The sequence below is a fragment of the Littorina saxatilis genome, linkage group LG17 (assembly GCF_037325665.1).
Source record: "Littorina saxatilis isolate snail1 linkage group LG17, US_GU_Lsax_2.0, whole genome shotgun sequence".
Classification (NCBI taxonomy): domain Eukaryota; kingdom Metazoa; phylum Mollusca; class Gastropoda; order Littorinimorpha; family Littorinidae; genus Littorina; species Littorina saxatilis.
This window is the reverse complement of record NC_090261.1, coordinates 19,718,250-19,738,585: the sequence shown is the minus strand read 5'-3', so window position 1 is coordinate 19,738,585 and position 20,336 is coordinate 19,718,250. Positions and strand designations below refer to the sequence as shown.

General features: G+C 40.8%; 1 protein-coding gene across 1 annotated transcript; it reads right to left on the bottom strand.

Annotated features, from left to right (window-relative positions):
• Positions 1-25: 25 nt before the first annotated feature.
• LOC138952792 (cilia- and flagella-associated protein 36-like) lies at positions 26-20,237 on the bottom strand. Its single transcript, XM_070324532.1, has 9 exons — positions 20,106-20,237; positions 19,619-19,683; positions 18,887-18,997; positions 17,341-17,555; positions 15,205-15,346; positions 14,511-14,708; positions 13,468-13,647; positions 12,928-13,204; positions 26-4,075 (listed from the first exon to the last, which is right to left on the bottom strand). The coding sequence occupies exons 1-9, from the start codon at positions 20,209-20,211 to the stop codon at positions 4,059-4,061; spliced, it is 1,311 nt and encodes a 436-aa protein (XP_070180633.1). The 5' UTR covers positions 20,212-20,237; the 3' UTR covers positions 26-4,058.
• Positions 20,238-20,336: the final 99 nt, after the last annotated feature.

Genomic DNA, 20,336 nt, shown 5'->3' with positions numbered 1-20,336 from the left:
CTGAACAGGACAAGAAATAAAAATCTTCTGCATTGTTTGTCAGCATTTATTCACAGATTTTTAGTCTGCAGTGATAAGTACAGTCCACGCCAAAAAATTAAACATCTTTCCTATGGTCACTTTAAATCATTCAGCCTTACACATAAGATAGAATGTTGCAGGAATTTATGGAGACATTGCTAATTAATGTGCGGATTAATCCTTCTGGTCATATGTAGACTAAAGCACTGATTAACTCATCAACAAAACCTCGCCAGACTGAAAAAAGAACATGTGCCTAAGCTTAGTGTAGCCATAGTGCCTCACTCAAAAATTCCTTTTTATGTTTTTTCATGGTTGTTGCACTTTACATTTGGTTTCCACACAATGCAACTCTATGGAACATGACCATGTTTGTGACAATTTTCTACAGAACCGGTTTCCAAGCATTTCTTTGACTACACTGGAAATCATGGGCTCGTTTGTCTTGAATATTTTCACAATTTGGCAACACTTATAAAACTTATCTCCTTTCGAATCCACAATCAACAATTTGGACTCGGTTCTCATTCTTTGCTTGATTGATTAAACGCTTTCCGCAGCAGACAACAAATTATCAACCAAATACATGTAACGTCACAGCATGTGTCAGACATTTTCAGCATGCATATCTCGGATTTGAAACTCGCAGTAATATGGCTATATGGCTGTCAACCATCCTTCAAAATTTAAATTTCAAGAATTGTTGAATCAGCACATTAACCTGCGGTGTCTGTACTTTGGTGTGTGCACATAATAAAGCACAGAGTTGTTCTGAAAACAATGCAAGTGCCCATTGCAGCGCAGAGTTGTTCTGAAAACAATGCAAGTGCCCATTGCAGCGCAGAGTTGTTCTGAAAACATCACAGGTGCAATACTGCAGGATAACACAACACAAAAGCACATTTTAAATCTGTACTGCAAAATGAATGAACAGTGTACATTGAAACTCTGAAGTAGGGGGTGCATGCCCACTGGCCAAAGACAAGGGTTCACAGTAAGTAGTGGGTACAATTATACCTCGGGGAAGGGAAGGCAAAATCATTAAGGCTGTCATCTTTGTTGGAATTCAGTTCAGTGGATCCAGTGAAAATAAATGCATGTATTTACACGGGTCTGTCATGAAGTACAAAGAAACGTTTGATTACAAAATGAAAAAAACAAAAACAAAAGACACATTTTCAAGTGAGTACGGTACTGTTTAGGAACTGTTAAAGTCGCTGAAATGCTTAAAGACAGCAATGCTGGTTTTTTTTTTTAATGTTTGGGATCACTGATCTCATGGGGCAAAAAATAAGTGCTCACCCTGTAAACAAATGACCTCTCGACATGAAAATCTGACAATAGTGCGTCTCAGCCATCATGGCATGCACACCTTTTACTTGAGTTTTCTTTGAATCATTTCAATGTTCACTATCGATTTGCTTTTTCAAAAGTTACTTTAACATACGAGTGACGGATAGTACTGGATAAGAAAGGGGAAGTTCCCAGACCAGAGAATTCAGAAAGAACAAAACTTAATACAGCTATATTGTTCTTTTCAATTGTGTGGTGCACAAGTGTGTGATGTTTGATTGAAACAACACCAAACACTGATTCCGCTTCAAGAGTATGCAGCATCCAAGAGACAAAGCACAACTGAAGCTTTCTACCAGGGTTGCTATCTTGAGGCCATATCTTCCACTATATAAGATGATTCACATATAATGTAACAATACAATGTTGCATCAGATGCACTGCATATAATGTAACAATGTATTGTTACTTGGTCCCTTGGGGTTTGACTAATGTTCATCTTTAAGGGGTCCTCAACCATCACAAAGGACACAGTGAGTTTACTTTTAATTACATATGCACATTCTAAGAAGACTGCAAATGAATTTAAAGTGCAAATCAGTCATTTTTTATTACAAACAAATAACATTTGTGTATCGAGACAAAAATATTCACAATATTAAAAAGTGGAAATGCAAGCGAAGCGGAATTCTGTACAATAATGCACAACTGCAAAATGGGAGTACCTGCTACCTAAACATGGCAGTAATTGGACGGTTTCAAAAGTATAGAAATGGTCAGTTTAGACATCACAAGAAGATATGGTTGTCTATATCAGCATTAGAATGTGCTTCTAAATTTGCATTCAAACATTTTGAATAAGTTCATGTGATATTTATGAAGCATGGATGAAATCTGAACACCCCGACATAAAATACACGTGCAACTTACAACTAAAGGGACGGAACCACCACATTCAATACAAAGCAATAAAGCTAGGAAAAATACAACTATTTTAACAGTAATTGCAGACGAGCTTACAACCAGATATTCGTCTATTCTGTGTTCCTCAAAAATGTCATTTTTCTGCACAAAGATAAATTATTCAACAATTGTTTAAATAGTGTCCCAAGTTACAAGGAAGCTATGGCAATACACCCTTTCGGAGTCGCAGGCGAGAGCAAATCTCGCGTCGCGAGACAATCCGCGCATTGCATGCTGGGATTGCAAATTGTACCAAACACGAGGTCTTCAGAAGAGGTAAATTGCCGATTGCGTTCAAGTTTTCCCTCGTAAGCTCTTATCTCTTTGATATTTCTGTGGTTTTTGTCCCACGATAGTCACTGCTCCTTGTGTACGGAAAATTGCAGAGTGTTTGGCACAACGGAGCGCCCCCTGCCGCCAAAAATGTGACTGGCCGCGCATGCGCACTCGAAACTCCGAAGGGGTGTATTCAAGGTACATTGTACCAAACTTTGCAAACAGAAAACTGTGGCAGTGTGTTGAAACCAAGGCAAAAACTGTGGCAGGCTAGCGATAGTTTTGACTTTGAAATTTAATTCAATCATTTAACCTTATTTTTATGTTCAATTTATTGACATGGTAGACTGTTGACAATGAGAGTTAATATAGGACAATAGGAGAATATTCTGAATGTTACCACTTCTCTCATAAACAAGGAACAGAAAGGCATTCAAACTATTTTTCGCATAATCAGTAACAGACATGTGTTTCACATGTGCATATTTAACATCCACTGAAGACCCCTCAGAGTCACACATGCCATGCTATATAAGGACACCCCATTCCCTCCCACCCCAATTTGCATGCATGACAATTAATTAAGACCAAAATCTTTGAGATGAACTAACACAAGTGCACCAAATCAAATCTGCTTTTGTCATGATGAATTGTACAGGTGAAAATTTAATTTAATTTAAACAAAAACACATTAATAAAATCTTGAAATTTATCTGAAACAATTATTAAGTGAATCCTACTGAATGCAATAAAAATGTGCAACAGCATCAGTATTAACTGTGACTCACAGAGGGGTATTTAAATTGTCTTCTTTTCACTATATCCGTGACAATGCAATAGTCGTCTCCTGCATTTCTAAATGTGTGTCGGTCTCCTGCTATAGTGCCACAATGACATCAAATGACCAGTGTCTTAAATGCACTGCCCTTCCTGTGTAAAGCATTGCAAACACCACCACTGATCTGTCCACGTTTTCATGTAGAAAACACAGCATCCTTTTGTTTGGACATACGGTGCTACCTGTGCTGAAAGGACTCTTTGGACCTGCCAAAAGTGTCCCTACATCACAAATGGCCTGTTGTGACAGGTTCATTTTAGTAAAGAACATTTTCAAAAGAACAACAGCCGGTGTCCTTTCAAGGGAGGTGTCCGCTCATCAAAGGGTCCTCACGTCACAGGTACCAGTTTATACCAAAGGTCAATAGCCTGGCTTAACTTCCTATGTAGAGTGGATTTTTTGTATAATGAATTCTTTATATTGATACGGGTGTCACTTATAAAACAAATTGAAGACAAGATTCCCACTCTGCACAGGAAGCAGCAAGATGTTGATGTCTGGTGTATGTCAAAGTGGAGGATGCACTCATTCCATATAAAAGCCGGAACATGTGTAGTGGTGAATGTGATCACTTGGGCAAGAAGGATGTTGCCTTTAAGGAACAAAAGGTCACTATACTTTGCCACAATAACTATCGACTGGTGCTTTCTCTTCCACAAACTCCAGCTCAACTGTTGTGTTCCTCTGCAATGTTAAGAACAGATCAGATAAACAATTTAACTGATGTCAACACTTTCTTCACTTCATACAATGTACAAACTTTGGATGCAAATTATCCATGCATTCAAATACTGAGGTCAGTATGTTAACCCTGATTCCAGCAATTTAATGCTAGAAACAGGTTTGCAGAAATTGAATCTTTATCATTGATCCAACAAAACATTTGCACTGGCTTCTGGACCTGATTTTGACAGTAATAGTAATACAGATGAATTTTGAATGGAGGGAATCACACAGGGTGCAAAATACTTTCATTTTTTAAGCTTTTAAATGTAATTACAGTACACAAATACAAAGAAAAATACTGAGCACATTAATCTAATACCATGTATACTAAATATCACAGATGACATGTATATAATTACTATAAAATGGATATATTTCTACAAGTAATAAAATATCAATCAATGAAAGCTATAAGCCTGATATGTACATTATTCTCAGTTCATTCAACATTTCTTTTGACTGGAGGTAACTTAAAAATCATACTCTTGTGTCACTTACATACTTTTAAATTAATTCATATTTGTTATCTACCGAAATGTCCATGGAAAATTATATAGCATCATATAAAAGCTGAATGAGGAGGATCTTACCCAAAAATGTAAGACAAGAACATAAAGTTTTAAGTAATATATTCAGAAAAAAAACCTGCATATATTACTTTTTACTTGAAGTTATGACAGTGTTGTTCTCAGTCACCGGTGCTTACTTTTTACTTGAAGTTATGACAGTGTTGTTCTCAGTCACCGGTGCTTACTTTTTACTTGATGTTATGACAGTGTTGTTCTCAGTCACTGGTGCTTACTTTTTACTTGAAGTTATGACAGTGTTGTTCTCAGTCACCGGTGCTTACTTTTTACTTGAAGTTATGACAGTGTTGTTCTCAGTCACTGGTGCTTACTTTTTTTGATAAGACGCATTGCTCTGACCCCTGGTCAACCATCTGTCCAAAGTTTTGAAATGCAGTTCTACTGGCCATCACATTTTCCTACCAAACAGACAAAGCTAGTGTTTGATAGTTTTAATCCAGGTCCAACTGATTTATCAATCGTCTTCTGAGTCTGGGAACAACACAGATACTGTTTACCTTCCGAGAAAATGATACAATAAATAGTTGAATTGCAAGTACTGTAGTCATAGTTTGCATAATTCAACGCAAAAAATAAATCCAAAGTGATCAAACAAAGAGTAAATATGACACACTGTAAAACATACAAAAACAATTAAATAAACAAGAAAGTAGGGGGGAAAACACACCCTTTTTGGCCTTACAATATACATAAATACAGAAAAGATAAAGTTCCGGATTGCATATTGAACAGTTTGAGTATCAAATCAATTTCATTTTAAGTCACCTTCATTTTTGTAAAAAGTAAATCCCAAGTCAAAATATCCCATTAAACAACAAACAAAGCAAGTTGTTAGTTGTTGAAAAATCCAACTTTTAGAATCAAACAACAGAAGAACAATGGTGACAGTGCGTGAGAGCAAAAATTAAAAAGACCAAAAAATACTTTTCTCACTTTATAACGAAGACACAATTTTCAACAGTTCCGACCATAAGAAAACCTTGGTCAAAACTGTTGAAAATTGTGACTTCTTCATGTTCGTTAATACAGTACGTGAGTAGAATCAAACAACAGATAAAGCAAACAGCACAACTGATTAGAATTGCCATGTGTGCTGCACACACCTTTGTGTTCTAAACACACAAATGTGAAATCAAACAAAACAAGAAAGCATGCACATCAGGTCCATAAAACAAAACCTGCACTGCATGAGACAAAAAAACAGTAACAGTAAGTCTGCAAGAACAAAACAAAATGAAACACAAGTCTGCAGTTTTTGTACCAAAACTCGACACGCACAAGCCGTTCAAACAAAAACTTCTGTCAAAAAGAAAGCAATTTAGTTTGCTAGGACTTCTAACAAACAAACAGTGAGCTTGTCTAGGTAAACACAATTTTACTTTCAGCTGCCCTCAGCGATGTATTATGAAAAAGATGGACTACTCTCTATTTGGCCTGTATTCTTACATTACATTTGTATTTTTTAGACTAAGCTGAGGTACGGAAAATCATAATATTGATATATCATACAACCACTTAAGGCTGAAACAAGGCACAGCAAATTTGGCTTCAGTTTTGTACCCGTCTCTCAATTCATAATATTGGCAGATACAGCAGACACTAAACCTGTGCAGATTCTAGCATCATTCTTCAAAAGACTGAAGTAATTTGGGGGTGTAAAAGTGAAGTCTGCCCTGTATTTTAGTTAAGGCAAATAATGTTCACAAAAGAGTTTTCCCAAAATGAGACATTCCTTCCATGATTTAAAAAAAAACCACTTGTTCATTTGTTAAATAGCAAAATCATGTGGACTGGTAACCTCTGACTCAATTCAGCATTCAGCTAAAAAATTAAAATAAGTTAACAATCTGGAATGATAAATCATGAACCGGCCATTAAAGTGATAATACGAAACTATTTATTTTCATGTTTCTTACAGCTGTATGCTGAAATGCACCAAATTAAATGCAGTAGTTGTCAAGCAACATTTGTCAGCTCCTCAACACATATGTGCCAAACACCTACATAAAACAAGAAAATCTCACACAGCTCTGGTACACAACATTTTCAAAGAAAGACTTGCACTTCAGATCCAGTATTTTTAACATCACACATCCAGTGAAAGCACACGTATGAAAAACTTTAACAACTGAAAAAAATTCTTGTCAGTTACCGTAAGCTTTCAGTATAGTGGAGCCCCCCTTTTTACATTTAGTCAAGTTTTGACTAAATGTTTTAACATAGAGGGGGAATCAAGACGAGGGTCGTGGTGTATGTGTGTGTGTGTCTGTGCGTGTGTGTGTGTAGAGCGATTCAGAGTAAACTACTGGACCGATCTTTATGAAATTTTACATGAGAGTTCCTGGGTATGATATCCCCAGACGGTTTTTTTATTTTTTCGATAAATGTATTTTATGACGTCATATCCGGCTTTTTGTAAAAGTTGAGGCGGCACTGTCACACCCTCAATTTTCAATCAAATTGATTGAAATTTTGGCCAAGCAATCTTCGACGAAGGCCTGACTTCGGTATTGCATTTCAGCATGGAGGCTTACAAATTAATTAATGACTTCGGTCGTTAAAAATCTGAAAATTGTAATTAAAATTTTTTTTTTATAAAACGATCCATAATTACTTTTATTTTATTCTTCATCATGTTCTGATTCCAAAAACATATAAATATGTTATATTCGGATTAAAAACAAGCTCTGAAAATTAAAAATATAAAAATTATGATTAAAATTAAAATTCCGAAATCGTTTTAAAAACTATTTCATTACGAGGAAACAGCGACTTACGATTGTGTGTAAGTCACCGGAAGTGCGGAAATCCAGTGGTCGAAGCCTGGTGTGACTGGTGACCATAAACAAAATGGCTAAAAGCCAGAGTGTCCGCAGTTCAGTCTGCTTGTAGGTAATTGAATGTGAATCAAAAACCCAAAACAGAAAACAAGACTGGTAAGCATAAACGGAAAACCGTGAAGCCGACCAGCCATAAGACTCCCAAGACAAGTGTTCTCAGGGAAAAACCGGAAGTTAACGTCGCGGCCAAAACCTGAGAGAGGTGGAAAGCCACAAAGAATGACTCCTCAAACATCCATTGCCAAAGACAATGCACCCTCAGGAAAATCTGAATGTTACTTCCGAGGCCAACTTAAGCGCACCTTAAGTTTGGACGAAACACCAGAACGCGTCTGATCGATAGAGAAAGACAGAGTCAGACTCGGCGAAAGACAAACAAGGACCATAGTCCAGATACTTGTGGCAAAAAGTGAGAAACAGGGTAACCTGAAGACAGAAACCCCACCCAAACGGAAATCGTCCTATCTCATCTCCTGCATAAGATGAGAATAAAGGAAAGAATTGTCAAAGTCCGAAGCCACAAGAACAGAGAAAGCAACAACCACCACCGCCGACAGGTGGAATGGCTGCTGCACCAGCCGAGGCTAAAAACCTGGATGCCCAAAGGTCAGCCGTTGTTCCAAAACCCCTGACGTACCTATGAAACGTCTGTGAGAGAAACAACCTCTCCGGTTAAACCGGAAGTGCGACAGAAGCAGCAGCCCGTGGCTGAAACGACTGTTACGCTGACTGAGGACGGAAGCCAGTATACCCGAAGGCCAGCCCTAGATCCCACCAGAAGAGACCTCAGCGGGTGCTCGAGCTGATGGACCTAGATCGCTGTGTAAATATCGGACTGATGCATAAGAATGTGAAAATATGCACTCATTAGATCGATTGAAGTCGCCCGACCTCACCATTCCCACAATCCATTGGCTGTGGACAGAGACCATCCAATGAGAAAGTGCAGGGAGGAGACCCCCCCCCGCCATCACCAAAGTGGAGGGCGGAGGGGGGGGGTGTGAGATCGGGGGCACTTCCTTGGGGGGAGAGGCTTGCTGCTAGAGCTGACCCTCTCCCTGCCCGACACTGATCTATTTCTCGAAACTCGAGAACCAGGCAGAGACTGCCTATTGGCTGCCGGCTTAGCTTGGCCAGAGGCCTGAGCATGCTTCTCCTGAGGAGGCTAGCTCTGCTTCAACCCTTGTAGAGAGAAGTCGGAGACCTGCTGATCTCTATTCGACTGGATCTCCTTTCTTCTGGTAATAAACCCCAATGTTCAAAAGGAGATCCCTCTACCCCGGGCAAAGCTCAAGTGTCTCTCTTAGTCTGCTCAGTGAACTGAGAATGCGAGAGAAACAAGTCCCTCCGACACAATCATGACTGTATGAGCGTAGTGAAGGGAGGACAGCCTCATATGCTCTTCGCTCACCCTAGCAAGGGCTGACCAAAAGAGTGGAGATGTCATCAGCCTCCTGATCCGCACCAGGTGTGAAAGGATTCAGTGACTCAGTGAGAGAGCGCTCTAATGATCATCTCCGAGAAAGAGGAAAGTTCCAAAAGCTGAAGTCCAATTTCCTCCGACGCGACAAAGATTTTGTATGGGAACACAACACCCAAGTGCCTCTAAACTGCTTCGCCAGCAGAGGAAGAAGTTCCTGCGTCCCCAGTAAAGGCGTACGCGGAAGATCAAAGAACGACAACAAGTTCCAACCCGGCTTCGGCAAGGTGAACTTCTTAAGCAAGAAGGAACAAAAGTTGAAGCCTGTGTCGCCGAAGCCAGCCAAGGCTGAGCGTGTTCCGGAACTGAACCGTGATGAACGAGCAGCAGAACCGGAACACTGGGGATACCACTTCCGGGAGGAGATGGTCTAGCCAAAACCTGCAAAAAGTGGTACACCACCAAAGGTGACTCTCGAACCGGAAGTAGGAAACCTCCTTCTTTCGCGGAACGGAAGTCCGACATCGACGAAGGAGCAACCAAAGAGGAAGCCGCCAAAGCCGATGCACCCCCCCCGGGAAATATCTGGAAATAACGTGCGTCGCAACTTCGAGCGCAGCCAAGAGCTTCGACGGAAATCCAGAACGTGTTTGATCGCTGGCTAAAGACTGAGTATCAGAATAGTCAAGCTATGAACACGGACCGAAGTCACAGTTGCTGGTGGTAGACTGATGAACGGGATGACCGGAACCGGAACCCCCTCCACCCAGAAACCGTCCTGACTCATCCCCTACTGTATGAGGGTAAGAGTGAACGGAGCCACCAGAACTGAATAGGCAGTAGCCGCAACACCCAACAGGTGGAGTGAAGACTGCCCCGGCCGAGGCTGAAAGCCTAAATGCCCGTAGGCCAGCAGCTGTTCCTCACTCACCGACATCCGAGAGGAAGCGTCAGGAAGAGGAATAGTATATCCGGACAGAGCCGGAAATGCAACGGACAAAGCCGCACAATGCAGAAGCGAAGGTTGCGTGGACTGGGGCCGGAAACCCGAACGCCCGTAGGCCAGTCCTCGGTCAACTCCAGTCAAGACCGCAACGTTTACTTGAAATGGAAGACCTATGCTTCCGGTAAAACCGGGAAGCGCAGCGCCGAAACGGCTGCCGCCCTTGCTCTGAAACACAAATGCCCACGACGGGACAAGGGTGAGACAGAACAGAAGTGGACTGGGGCCGGAAGCCCGAACGCCCGTAGGCCAGTCCTCGATCAACTCCGGCCAAGACCACTACGTGTACTTGTGGCGGAGGACCATATGCTTCCGGTAAAACCGGAAGCGCAGCGCCGAAACGGCTGCCGCCCTTGCTCCGAAACACAGATGCCCGCGACGAGGCAAGGGTGAGACGGAACAGAAATTTGCGGGTTGTGATCCCGCGCCAAAGAACTGTTTAATGTCCGGCAGCCTCACGAGGGCAGACGGACCAGTTCGACTTACCGGAAGCGCCCACCACAGCGGTAGAAGACGATGAGGCAAGTAGATCCACCCTGAGGCAGAAAAAGCAAGGAGAACCTCCCCGGAAATCGTCGCCGGCGGAACCATCAAAGACGCCAAAGAGCGAGCGTCACCCCTGACGGGGGGGAACACCGGCAAGCGGCGTGGAACGCTGCATTTCTTCTCTCCCAAGCTGCAGAACTCTGGAAATAAAGAGCTAAGCAGTAAAGACACCGGAGCGCCATGCTCCGATGCCTAAAAGAGGGACAACAAGAAGAGAAAGAAGTCAAGCATGCTGAACTGCCCCCCAACCACATGTTCGTTTGGGGCAGAATTAGTAACGGACATAACAGTATTACATGCTTAGTCCGAAACAACAACAAGTACCAACGGTCTGGCAGATCCATGACATAAGCCTTGCCATGTTTTATCACTGTCAGCTATGCTGATCAACAAAATGGCGGCCAAACGATAAGTTACTGGAAAAATGTACAAGTCCAAAACGGACGAAAATTCAGCAACTACAACGAAATTCCTGTCAAACTAATGACCAAAAAGGAAAGAGCTTACCAACTAACAAAGCAGAAGGCAAGTAAGAAGGTAAAATTAGGTTTACCTCACCATTACATCGGCCTTGCCACATTTTATCGCTGTCAGCCATGCTGAGCAACCAAAAATGGCGGCCAAACAATAAGTTACTGGAAAATTTAAAAATCCAAAACGGACGAAAATTCAGCAACTACAAAGAAATTCCTGTCAAACTAATGACCAAAAAGGAAAGAGCTTACCAACTAACAAAGCAGGAGGCAAGTAAAAAGGTAATATTATGTTTACCTCAACATTTACATAGGCCTTGCCACATTTTATCGCTGTCAGCCATACTGATCAACAAAAATGGGGACCAAACAATAGTTACTGAAAATTTTTAAAAGTCCAAAAACGGACGAAAAGTCAGCAACTACAACAACATTCCTGTCAAAATAATGACCAAACAAGTCGCGTAAGGCGAAAATACAACATTTAGTCAAGTAGCTGTCGAACTCACAGAATGAAACTGAACGTAATGCAACGCAGCAAGACCGTATACTCGTAGCATCGTCAGTCCACCGCGCACGGCAAAGGCAGTGAAATTGACAGGAAGAGCGGGGTAGTACTTGCGCTGAGAAGGATAGCACGCTTTTCTGTACCTCTCTTTGTTTTAACTTTCTGAGCGTGTTTTTAATCCAAACATATCATATCTATATGTTTTTGGAATCAGGAACCGACAAGGAATAAGATGAAAGTGTTTTTAAATTGATTTCAAAAAGTTTAATTTTGATAATAATTTTTATATATTTAATTTTCAGAGCTTGTTTTTAATCCGAATATAACATATTTATATGTTTTTGGAATCAGCAAATGATGGAGAATAAGATGAACGTAAATTTGGATCATTTTAGAAAAAAATAAGTTTTTTTACAATTTTCAGATTTTTAATGACCAAAGTCATTAATTAATTTTTAAGCCACCAAGCTGAAATGCAATACCGAAGTCCGGGCTTCGTCGAAGACTACTTGACCAAAATTTCAACCAATTTGGTTGAAAAATGAGAGTGTGACAGTGCCGCCTCAACTTTCACGAAAAGCCGGATATGACGTCATCAAAGACATTTATCAAAAAAAGGAAAAAAACGTTCGGGGATATCATACCCAGGAACTCTCATGTCAAATTTCATAAAGATCGGTCCAGTAGTTTGGTCTGAATCGCTCTACACACACACACGCAGACGCACACACACACATACACCACGACCCTCGTTTCGATTCTCCCTCGATGTTAAAACATTTAGTCAAAACTTGACTAAATGTAAAAAGAAAGAGCTCACCAACTAACGAAGCAGAAGGCAAGTAAGACGGGTAAGTGGCCGGTGGGTGTCAAACAAACACCAAACAGCACAGCCACGAGAGCCAAAAAACCAACCACCTTCTCCTCAGAGCTGAAAAAGTCGTATGATCTTGACCACGTGTTGAGGAGCGGTAGTGACGTAGTACACACCAAGGGGAGGTAACTCCCCGGGTCTGTAGTCATTACCATGGCTCCATTTACACTTTTTGTGGTGGGGTTGCTTCCCTTTAAAATTGTTAAAGACGGGTAGCCTTTTCAGACCTTAGCATTCCAGACTGCGTCAATGCTTTATGTGATTCGGAGAAAGAATATGTAGTTTAATCAGGTCTTAAAATGGAGTACCATCAATTTAAACATCATTAACAGAAAATCTGGAAAACCAGTTTTGTTTAAAAAAAAAAGGGGGGTTGGTCTTTCAACTGGGAATCCAAGTTAAAAAGGGGGGGGGGGGGGGGTCCACTATGATTAACACAAAGACCAGGTACAATCACACACTCTTTTTAACACACATACACACTCACACTAAAGGCTGTGCACAAAGCGACAACAATTCCTTTGTGATCCACGCAACAACAGTACCACTCATTTCTTACCCATCAGTTCCGATTTGATTCGGTTTGCTATCGCCTTCCTCATAGCTAACTTCTTATCCTCCTCAGACGGAGCAGCAGGCTCTGCCGAAGCCTCTGCTTGGCTCAGAGCATTGCGAGCCGCTCGAGCAGAAGCTGGTCGAGCGGGCTGACTGGAGGCAGCAGACAGGAGCTGTTTTTCTCGCTCCTTTCGCTTCATCTCCATGAGTTTGTCGCGCTGCTGCTTGAGAAAGTTGACACGCTTCTGGTACTCCTCTTGGCTCATGCCCGCCATGCTGGCCTGTGGCAAACACCATTCATTTCTTTACCAAGTCAAAAAAATAGAAATGGTAGAGTATCTTCCTCTGTGTGTCTTAAAATCGCACACAGCTAGTACTGTCTATAGTCTACCTTCAATCATGTTGGCAGTCCAGACTGAAGAAAGCTTCACTTGACCTCAACATTTCTGAGTGCTGAAATTTGTCTGAATTGGGTTTTTTAAATAAGAAACTAAAAACTTACATGAATTCTTTAAACCAGGATAATTCATGGAGGAAAACTCACAGCAGCAGCGTAGACAGCCTGCGAATGGGCTTCTGATGATTTGACCTCTGACTCTGCAGCTTTTAGCCAATCAGCAGCCGCGTCTTTGCTGCTGCGACCCTTTCCTGCCCCTGCCAGTGGCGCCAGGTCGTGTTTTGCTACCATGGGTGCTGGCTTCGATGCTGGGGTTGAAATGACTGGCTGCAAGAGAAACACAAAGCAAATGACATGTGCTGAACTTGAGCGCTGAGGGGAGCCTGCGATGAAAGGACCAGCCAAATGAGTCCTTACATTTCTAGTGGCCTATCATGTCAGAGGTTGTCAACAGAAAATCTGAGAAAACAGGGCCTTAGAAGGGGGGGTTCAGTCTGCATTTCGATCAAGAAAGGAAAAGGGACTACCGTATTTTTAGGACTTTATTCCTCAACTTTGACCTCTGTGCCTTATTAGACAGTAATGCCAACTAAAGAAAGAGTACACATATTATACCCACATCTCCATATATAAAAAAAAAAAAAAGCATGACAGCTTCTGAATTATTCAATTCAATAAATTCAATTCAAAAAAGCTTTATTGTCTGAATGTAACAAACAGAAATTTTTCTTTTGGCTCGTGTATAACATCACATACAACAAGAGGCGAAGCCATCAAGGCTCACGTAAGAAATCGACAAACAGTAACACAAACTCAATCACTCAATCACTCCGTCACACACACACACACACACACACACACACACACACACACACACAGAAAGAGCATAGGTGAAACTGTGCAAGAAAGCGAATATGTAGCCTGACTGCCAACTAGTCTCGGCCCGCTCAAAATAATAATGACCGAGACTTTCAGTACTTCCTTCGCGTGACGTCTAACCCTCTTACGTCATAATGTGACGTCAATGTAATGTGACGTCTTCAAATGTTAGAATTTCTACCACAGACATACACACGCACGCACATACGCACGCACGCACAGACAGACAAAGTTACGATCGCATAGGCTACACTTACGTGAGCCAAAAACCACTCTCAGAACACATTAACGCAGAAGAAGAAGTCACATACCACAGGTTTCTGTGGACTAGAGGCAGGGGCGGCAGCAGCAACAGGAGGGGGAAGCATGGCGGCTTTGGCAGGTGCAGCAGGCTTGGCATTGGCGGCTTCTTTGGGAAGTGTGGGCAGAGGACCCATGGCAGCTAAACCTCCCGCCACCCCCTGTGTGGCTGATGGCTCGTCGCTTATTCGCATGGATGACTTCATCACCTGCAGCAACAACACAATTCAATAAAGTGATGTCAGAGACTGAAGACACTGACAAAAGTTAAACACATTCAGGCTAAAGATCCACTTTTGGTGACAGTTTTCTTGACCGGCATGTTGCACGGCTGTGAAGACCATGACATTTAGCCAGGAAAAAAGTGTGCAGCTAAATGTCCGAATTCTGGGCAGCTGGGTTTGGAGACAGAAATTGTCTAGACTGTTGAGCTCTTACTGTACAGATCTCCAGCCTTCGATAGCAGAAATTGTAAGATATCTTGTGTGTATGTGTGCGTGTTTAACAACTTGACTTATGTCTCTGGATTCCTGGGGAACCATATAAGGCCACTAAAACAATGCACTTGACACCCTATGCTTTCTTTTAAGCAAAAGACAAAAAGATGAGAAAATCTTACCCCAAAAATATGTAAAATATATAGAACGAGAATTTGAACAAAGGGTGTAAGGGGGAATACTCCCTATATGAGACTAGACAACTGACCTGACTGAGTTTCTCCTGTCCGTGTTTGGAGGCCTGGTCCAGACGCTGGCTTTCTACCTGAGAAATGTTGAGCACGGCCCTGTAGTCCTCTTCCTCTTTCTGGCTCTGTCTCTGCTGGGCTTCATACTCCCGCCTTGATTGCCTGAAAGATAATCATACACTCGATGAGTGATTAGTGGTGATTTTTCACTTGATCAACAATTGCTGGTGATTATCACCGAGACAACCGCCGCCTTGATTGCCTGAAAGATAATCATTCACTTGATTAGCGATTAGGGGTGATTTTTCACTTGATCAACAATTACTGGTGATTATCACTGAGACAACTGCCGCCTTGATTGCCTGAAAGATAATCATACACTCGATGAGTGATTTGTGGTGATTTTTCACTTAATCAACAATTATTGGTATTTATTACAAATACAACACCTGCTTTCGATCTATGAAACTGTAGTATTGTGTAATGCTGAAGAAAGAAACACACAAAAGATTGTTTCAATTTAGCACCCCAAAAAGTTTTCTCACAAAATGTTCAGACACACAAGCTCTAGACTTCAAATAATGGGTTTTGGGCGAATTTATTTTAAAAAGGTAGGGTCCTGCACAGATCAGACATGTTTTTTTGAAAAACTTGGGACCATGACTATTTTAATACATGTAGAAGTTTTCATAAAATGATAAGAAAAACATACGATAAAATCAACAATATGGTTTTGCTCAGAAACCAGGCAAAGCATTGTTTAAAAAATCAAAGATGACGAAAATGAGAACATGTTTGGGGTATAAATGTCTGATTTTTGACTCCAATCAAGTCAAAAGAGCTGTTCTGTGAGAAGTCTTCGTCGAGATTTATGCTTTTATAGTAGTACTTTTGTTCAGGTGAGTCATATATTGGCTTACTAATAAGGTGGTGTGAGAAAGAATTTTCACCATTGTCGAAAAAGCCAGGAACATTACCCTAAAATGTCACTAATGCGGAAACACACAGTGAAATCATGCAAGATCTACTTTCAGTTTAACTTTTTCCGTGACAAGAATCTACGAAGAAGATGATGTCACTCGCATAGCAATACATCATTACACCAATGACGCCAATCTTTCTGCGTCATGCATATAGACTTGTTTACCAGTTTTGGAAGCAGTGGCGGCCCAAAACGCTGGCTTAGAAGAAGACACAGTTTTCTGGCATTCTTCATTTACCCATAATTGTAAAAATTGGTCATCAGGAATCGAAGAATGCCGACAAGGTCATTCATCTGACAGCTCGACAACTTGCGGATATCTCCGTCAGCACTCGGAAAATAGGAGTGTAAAAATACCTGTTTCATCGATCGCAAAACAATATTTCCCAATCTCGACTTTTTATTTTTATCATCGTTTTGCACTCTTGGGACTTAAAATATCACTAGACTGTGAAGACTGTGGAAAACAATATTTTCAAACAATTTAATTCGTCGTTTTCACCACAAATTTAGCACTGTGGAAGGCGAAAACATGTGCACCTTTGAGTTCTACCTTCCCACTTTCATTTGTGATGAACTGTCTCCTCAACCAGCTTCACATAACGTTTGTATCTGCATTTTTCCAACCCCACTAAATTGACCATGCCCTGACCCCATGTTTTGGCAATTTTTGGGGACGAAGATTAGAGTTATCTTTTCTTGCCTTGGTCCTTGCAACCACTGGGTTGATGTACTGCAAATGGAACGTTTTATTTGGTCAATAATTAAACGTTCCAATTACCAACCATTCTTGTTTTTTTATTCTGATATTTGGAACGTCAGCAGTCTTATCTGTTTTTGGATTTGTGAACACCTTTAAACTTGATAAAGCTCAAAGCGAGAAAGAAAAACTGAAAGAAACAAAGGTCTTTGTCATACAAACCCAAAGGTCTGAGTCACTCCAGAAAACTCAAAGAAACAAAAAACCTTTGTCCAACAAGCTTAAAGGTCTGAGTCACTCCAGAAAACTCAAAGAAACAAAAACCTTTGTCCAACAAGCCCAAAGGTCTAAGTAACTCCAGAAAACTCAAAGAAACAAAAAACCGTTGTCCAACAAACCCGAAGGTCTGAGTCACTCCAGAAAACTCAAAGAAACAAAAAACCGTTGTCCAACAAGCCCAAAGGTCTGACTCACTCAAGCACAGCTTTGAGAACCTCATCCTCATCCTGCTTGGTGTTGGACAGTGCCGATGGTTTGTGACCACCTCCCTCCTGCAGACTGTTGGGGAGCTGCCCGTGCATCATGGTGATCAGCATCAGCGCTTGTTTCTGTAGCTCCAGATTCTTGTTCATCATCAGGTGAACGAAGATCGGGAAGTCGTCCATCGCCAGCACTTGCTCAAATAGCTCCTGTCAAAGTATACAGGAAACACACCAAAAAAATTAGATTGCAATGGTGTAAACTATAATTGATAAATTGTGACTGTAATTTAAACTGTAAACGTTCCAACAACCTACCTTTCTTGGTTTTTTATTCTAAATTTTGGAAAGTTGACAGTCTCTTTGTTTTTACATTTAGTCAAGTTTTGACTAAATGTTTTAACATAGAGGGGGGAATCGAGACGAGGGTCGTGGTGTATGTGTGTCTGCCTGTGTGTGTGTGTGTAGAGCGATTCAGACTAAACTACTGGGCCGATCTTTATGAAATTTGACATGAGAGTTCCTGGGTATGATATCCCCGGATGTTTTTTTCTTTTTTTCGATAAATACCTTTGATGACGTCATATCCGGCTTTTTGTAAAAGTTGAGGCGGCACTGTCACACCCTCATTTTTCAATTAAATTGATTGAAATTTTGGCAAAGCAATCTTCGACGAAGGCCGGGGTTTGGCATTGCATTTCAGCTGGGTGGCTTAAAAACTAATGAGTGAGTTTGGTCATTACAAATCGGAAACTTGCAATTAAAATTATTTTTTTATTAAACGATCCAAAAACAATTTCATCTTATTCTTCGTCATTTTCTGATTCCAAAAACATATACATATGTTATATTTGGATTAAAAACAAGCTCTGAAAATTAAAAATATAAAAATTATGATCAAAATTAAATTTCCGAAATCGATTCAAAAACTATTTCATTTTATTCCTTGTCGGTTCCTGATTCCAAAAACATATACTGATATAGATATGATATGTTTGGATTAAAAACACGCTCAGAAAGTTAAAACGAAGAGAGGTACAGTAAAGCGTGCTATGAAGCACAGCGCAATCGCTACCGCGCCAAACAGGCTCGTCACTTTCACTGCCTTTTGCACTAGCGGCGGACTACGTTCAGTTTCATTCTGTGAGTTCCACAGCTTGACTAAATGTAGTAATTTCGCCTTACGCGACTTGTTTGATTTGTGACTGTAATGTTTAACAGTGTAAAGTACACACAATAATCATGGGTAATGCCAAAGCTCAGAATGACCAAAATGAGTTTCAATGACCAATACATTCATGAAACATAGGGTCGCTTGAGGATAAGTTTCGATATTGTCTCAACACAATCCTCTTGCGGTAGGTTTCACTTGGTCACTTCGTCTTACCCTTGAAGCCCCTACAAGAAACCATGTAATCATTGTACTTCACATACAAACACCATTATAAAATTTACCATGTCAAAAATGCTTCTAAATTCTGGCTACCTAGACTAGAACATGTATGACATTTAAAACAAATATTAAAGGAAAAAATACCTACCTGAAACACTTTTCGCAGCTCTGGTTTGGCGTTGAGATTCTTCATGGCTTCGACAATCTGGTCATGAGTCAAACCTGTGTCAGACCTGAATGCTTCCAGTAAAGCATCCACCTTAAAGGAAACACAGTGCAATTGTGTCTCAAAATGGACTTGGAAGAACATGATGCAGTCAGACATGCTTTATATCAACAACAAAAGGTAATGCAACCACAAATGAAAATCTTTAATTTTTCAAAGAACCATTCTTTTGGCAAGCTAGGTGCTGCTCAAAGTACTATGGAGAAAAATGACAACAATGGATACCCACTTTTAAGGCACTACCCCCCCTCCCCCCCTCCCTACTTTTAAAACCTTACTTTTTCTCAGATTATCCATTTAAAAAATATTTTACATTTACTAAAGTTTTGACAAGGTTTTAAGATAGAATTCTTCATGAAACTAAACATACAAACATTTCGTTTTCAGATGATAAAACCAAGAAGTTTTTTTCTAACTTTTTGATAAATGTTTTAGATGATGGGCTGACATATCCAGCTTTTTAAAGAAGTTGAGTAGATCTTTTAGTTTCAGGCCGACAAGTTAACTAAATGTTTTGATATATATAAATATCTCATGACGCGACTGGTGTGTGCTTGTGTGTGCGTGAACATATGCTTGTTTATCTAACAATACTTGGGAGGTTTGGGTGTGAACATTTGCTTGTTTATTCAATTATTTAAATATATTACCCACCAGTGTTCTGTACTGGTTATGTATGCCTCTGTACTCAGCTGAATCCTCTGTAGATGTGTCAAAAGCTGTAGTGAAAAGAAAAGGAATTATGGTGAGTGAACGAGCATCACAGTTTAACAAAGGCATATCGGTAACTCTTGTGCAAAAATCTATATTTTGAGGGCCTTTTTAACCTTAAAAGTATTGATCGGCGGTCAGGCATATATTCTTTTCCCTGACACATGGGCATCAGTTTCAGATTAAGATCATCCCATAACCGATGAGCTCTTGCAGGAATGGCATGCAGCTGACACGCTCTGGAGAACAACTCTGACTGATAAGACCGCGGAAAATCAATACAGCCTACCAGGAAAGAAAGTACTCCGTACAGCCTGGAAGGAATGGGAAGGAATGCGCCGTGAAGCAGGCTTTATTTCCGGCTTTTCTATCGTTTCCTTACTTAACTGCCACCTGCACACATCAAAGAAAGTGTAGATACCAAACTCACTCAGACAATGGTTTTCCATGAAAGACAGCACGGGCACTTGAAAAAGCGGATTGCTGAGAAAGCAAAGTAACTCATCGAACACAAAATCATTGCTTCTGGTCGCCATGTTGAATCTAGACGACGCTTTTCATTTCTCGCGAGACACCGGCGAGAACGAAAGTGTCGGGGAAGATAATTGAGTTTCGACAAGTATTGGTGCGTGAAATACAGGAGTTCCTTCCCTTGAATCAT

What these genes read in the sequence shown, in the direction of transcription:
- LOC138952792 (XM_070324532.1), bottom strand. Translation starts at nt 20,211, where the DNA reads ATGGCGACCAGAAGCAATGATTTTGTGTTCGATGAGTTACTTTGCTTT. An exon ending in AGCTGCGAAAAGTGTTTCAG is followed by an intron (nt 17,556 to 18,886) that starts GTAGGTATTTTT and finishes ATACTTTGACAG; the next exon opens with GAGCTATTTGAGCAAGTGCT. An exon ending in AGGCTGTCTACGCTGCTGCT is followed by an intron (nt 13,205 to 13,467) that starts GTGAGTTTTCCT and finishes TGTTTGCCACAG; the next exon opens with GCCAGCATGGCGGGCATGAG.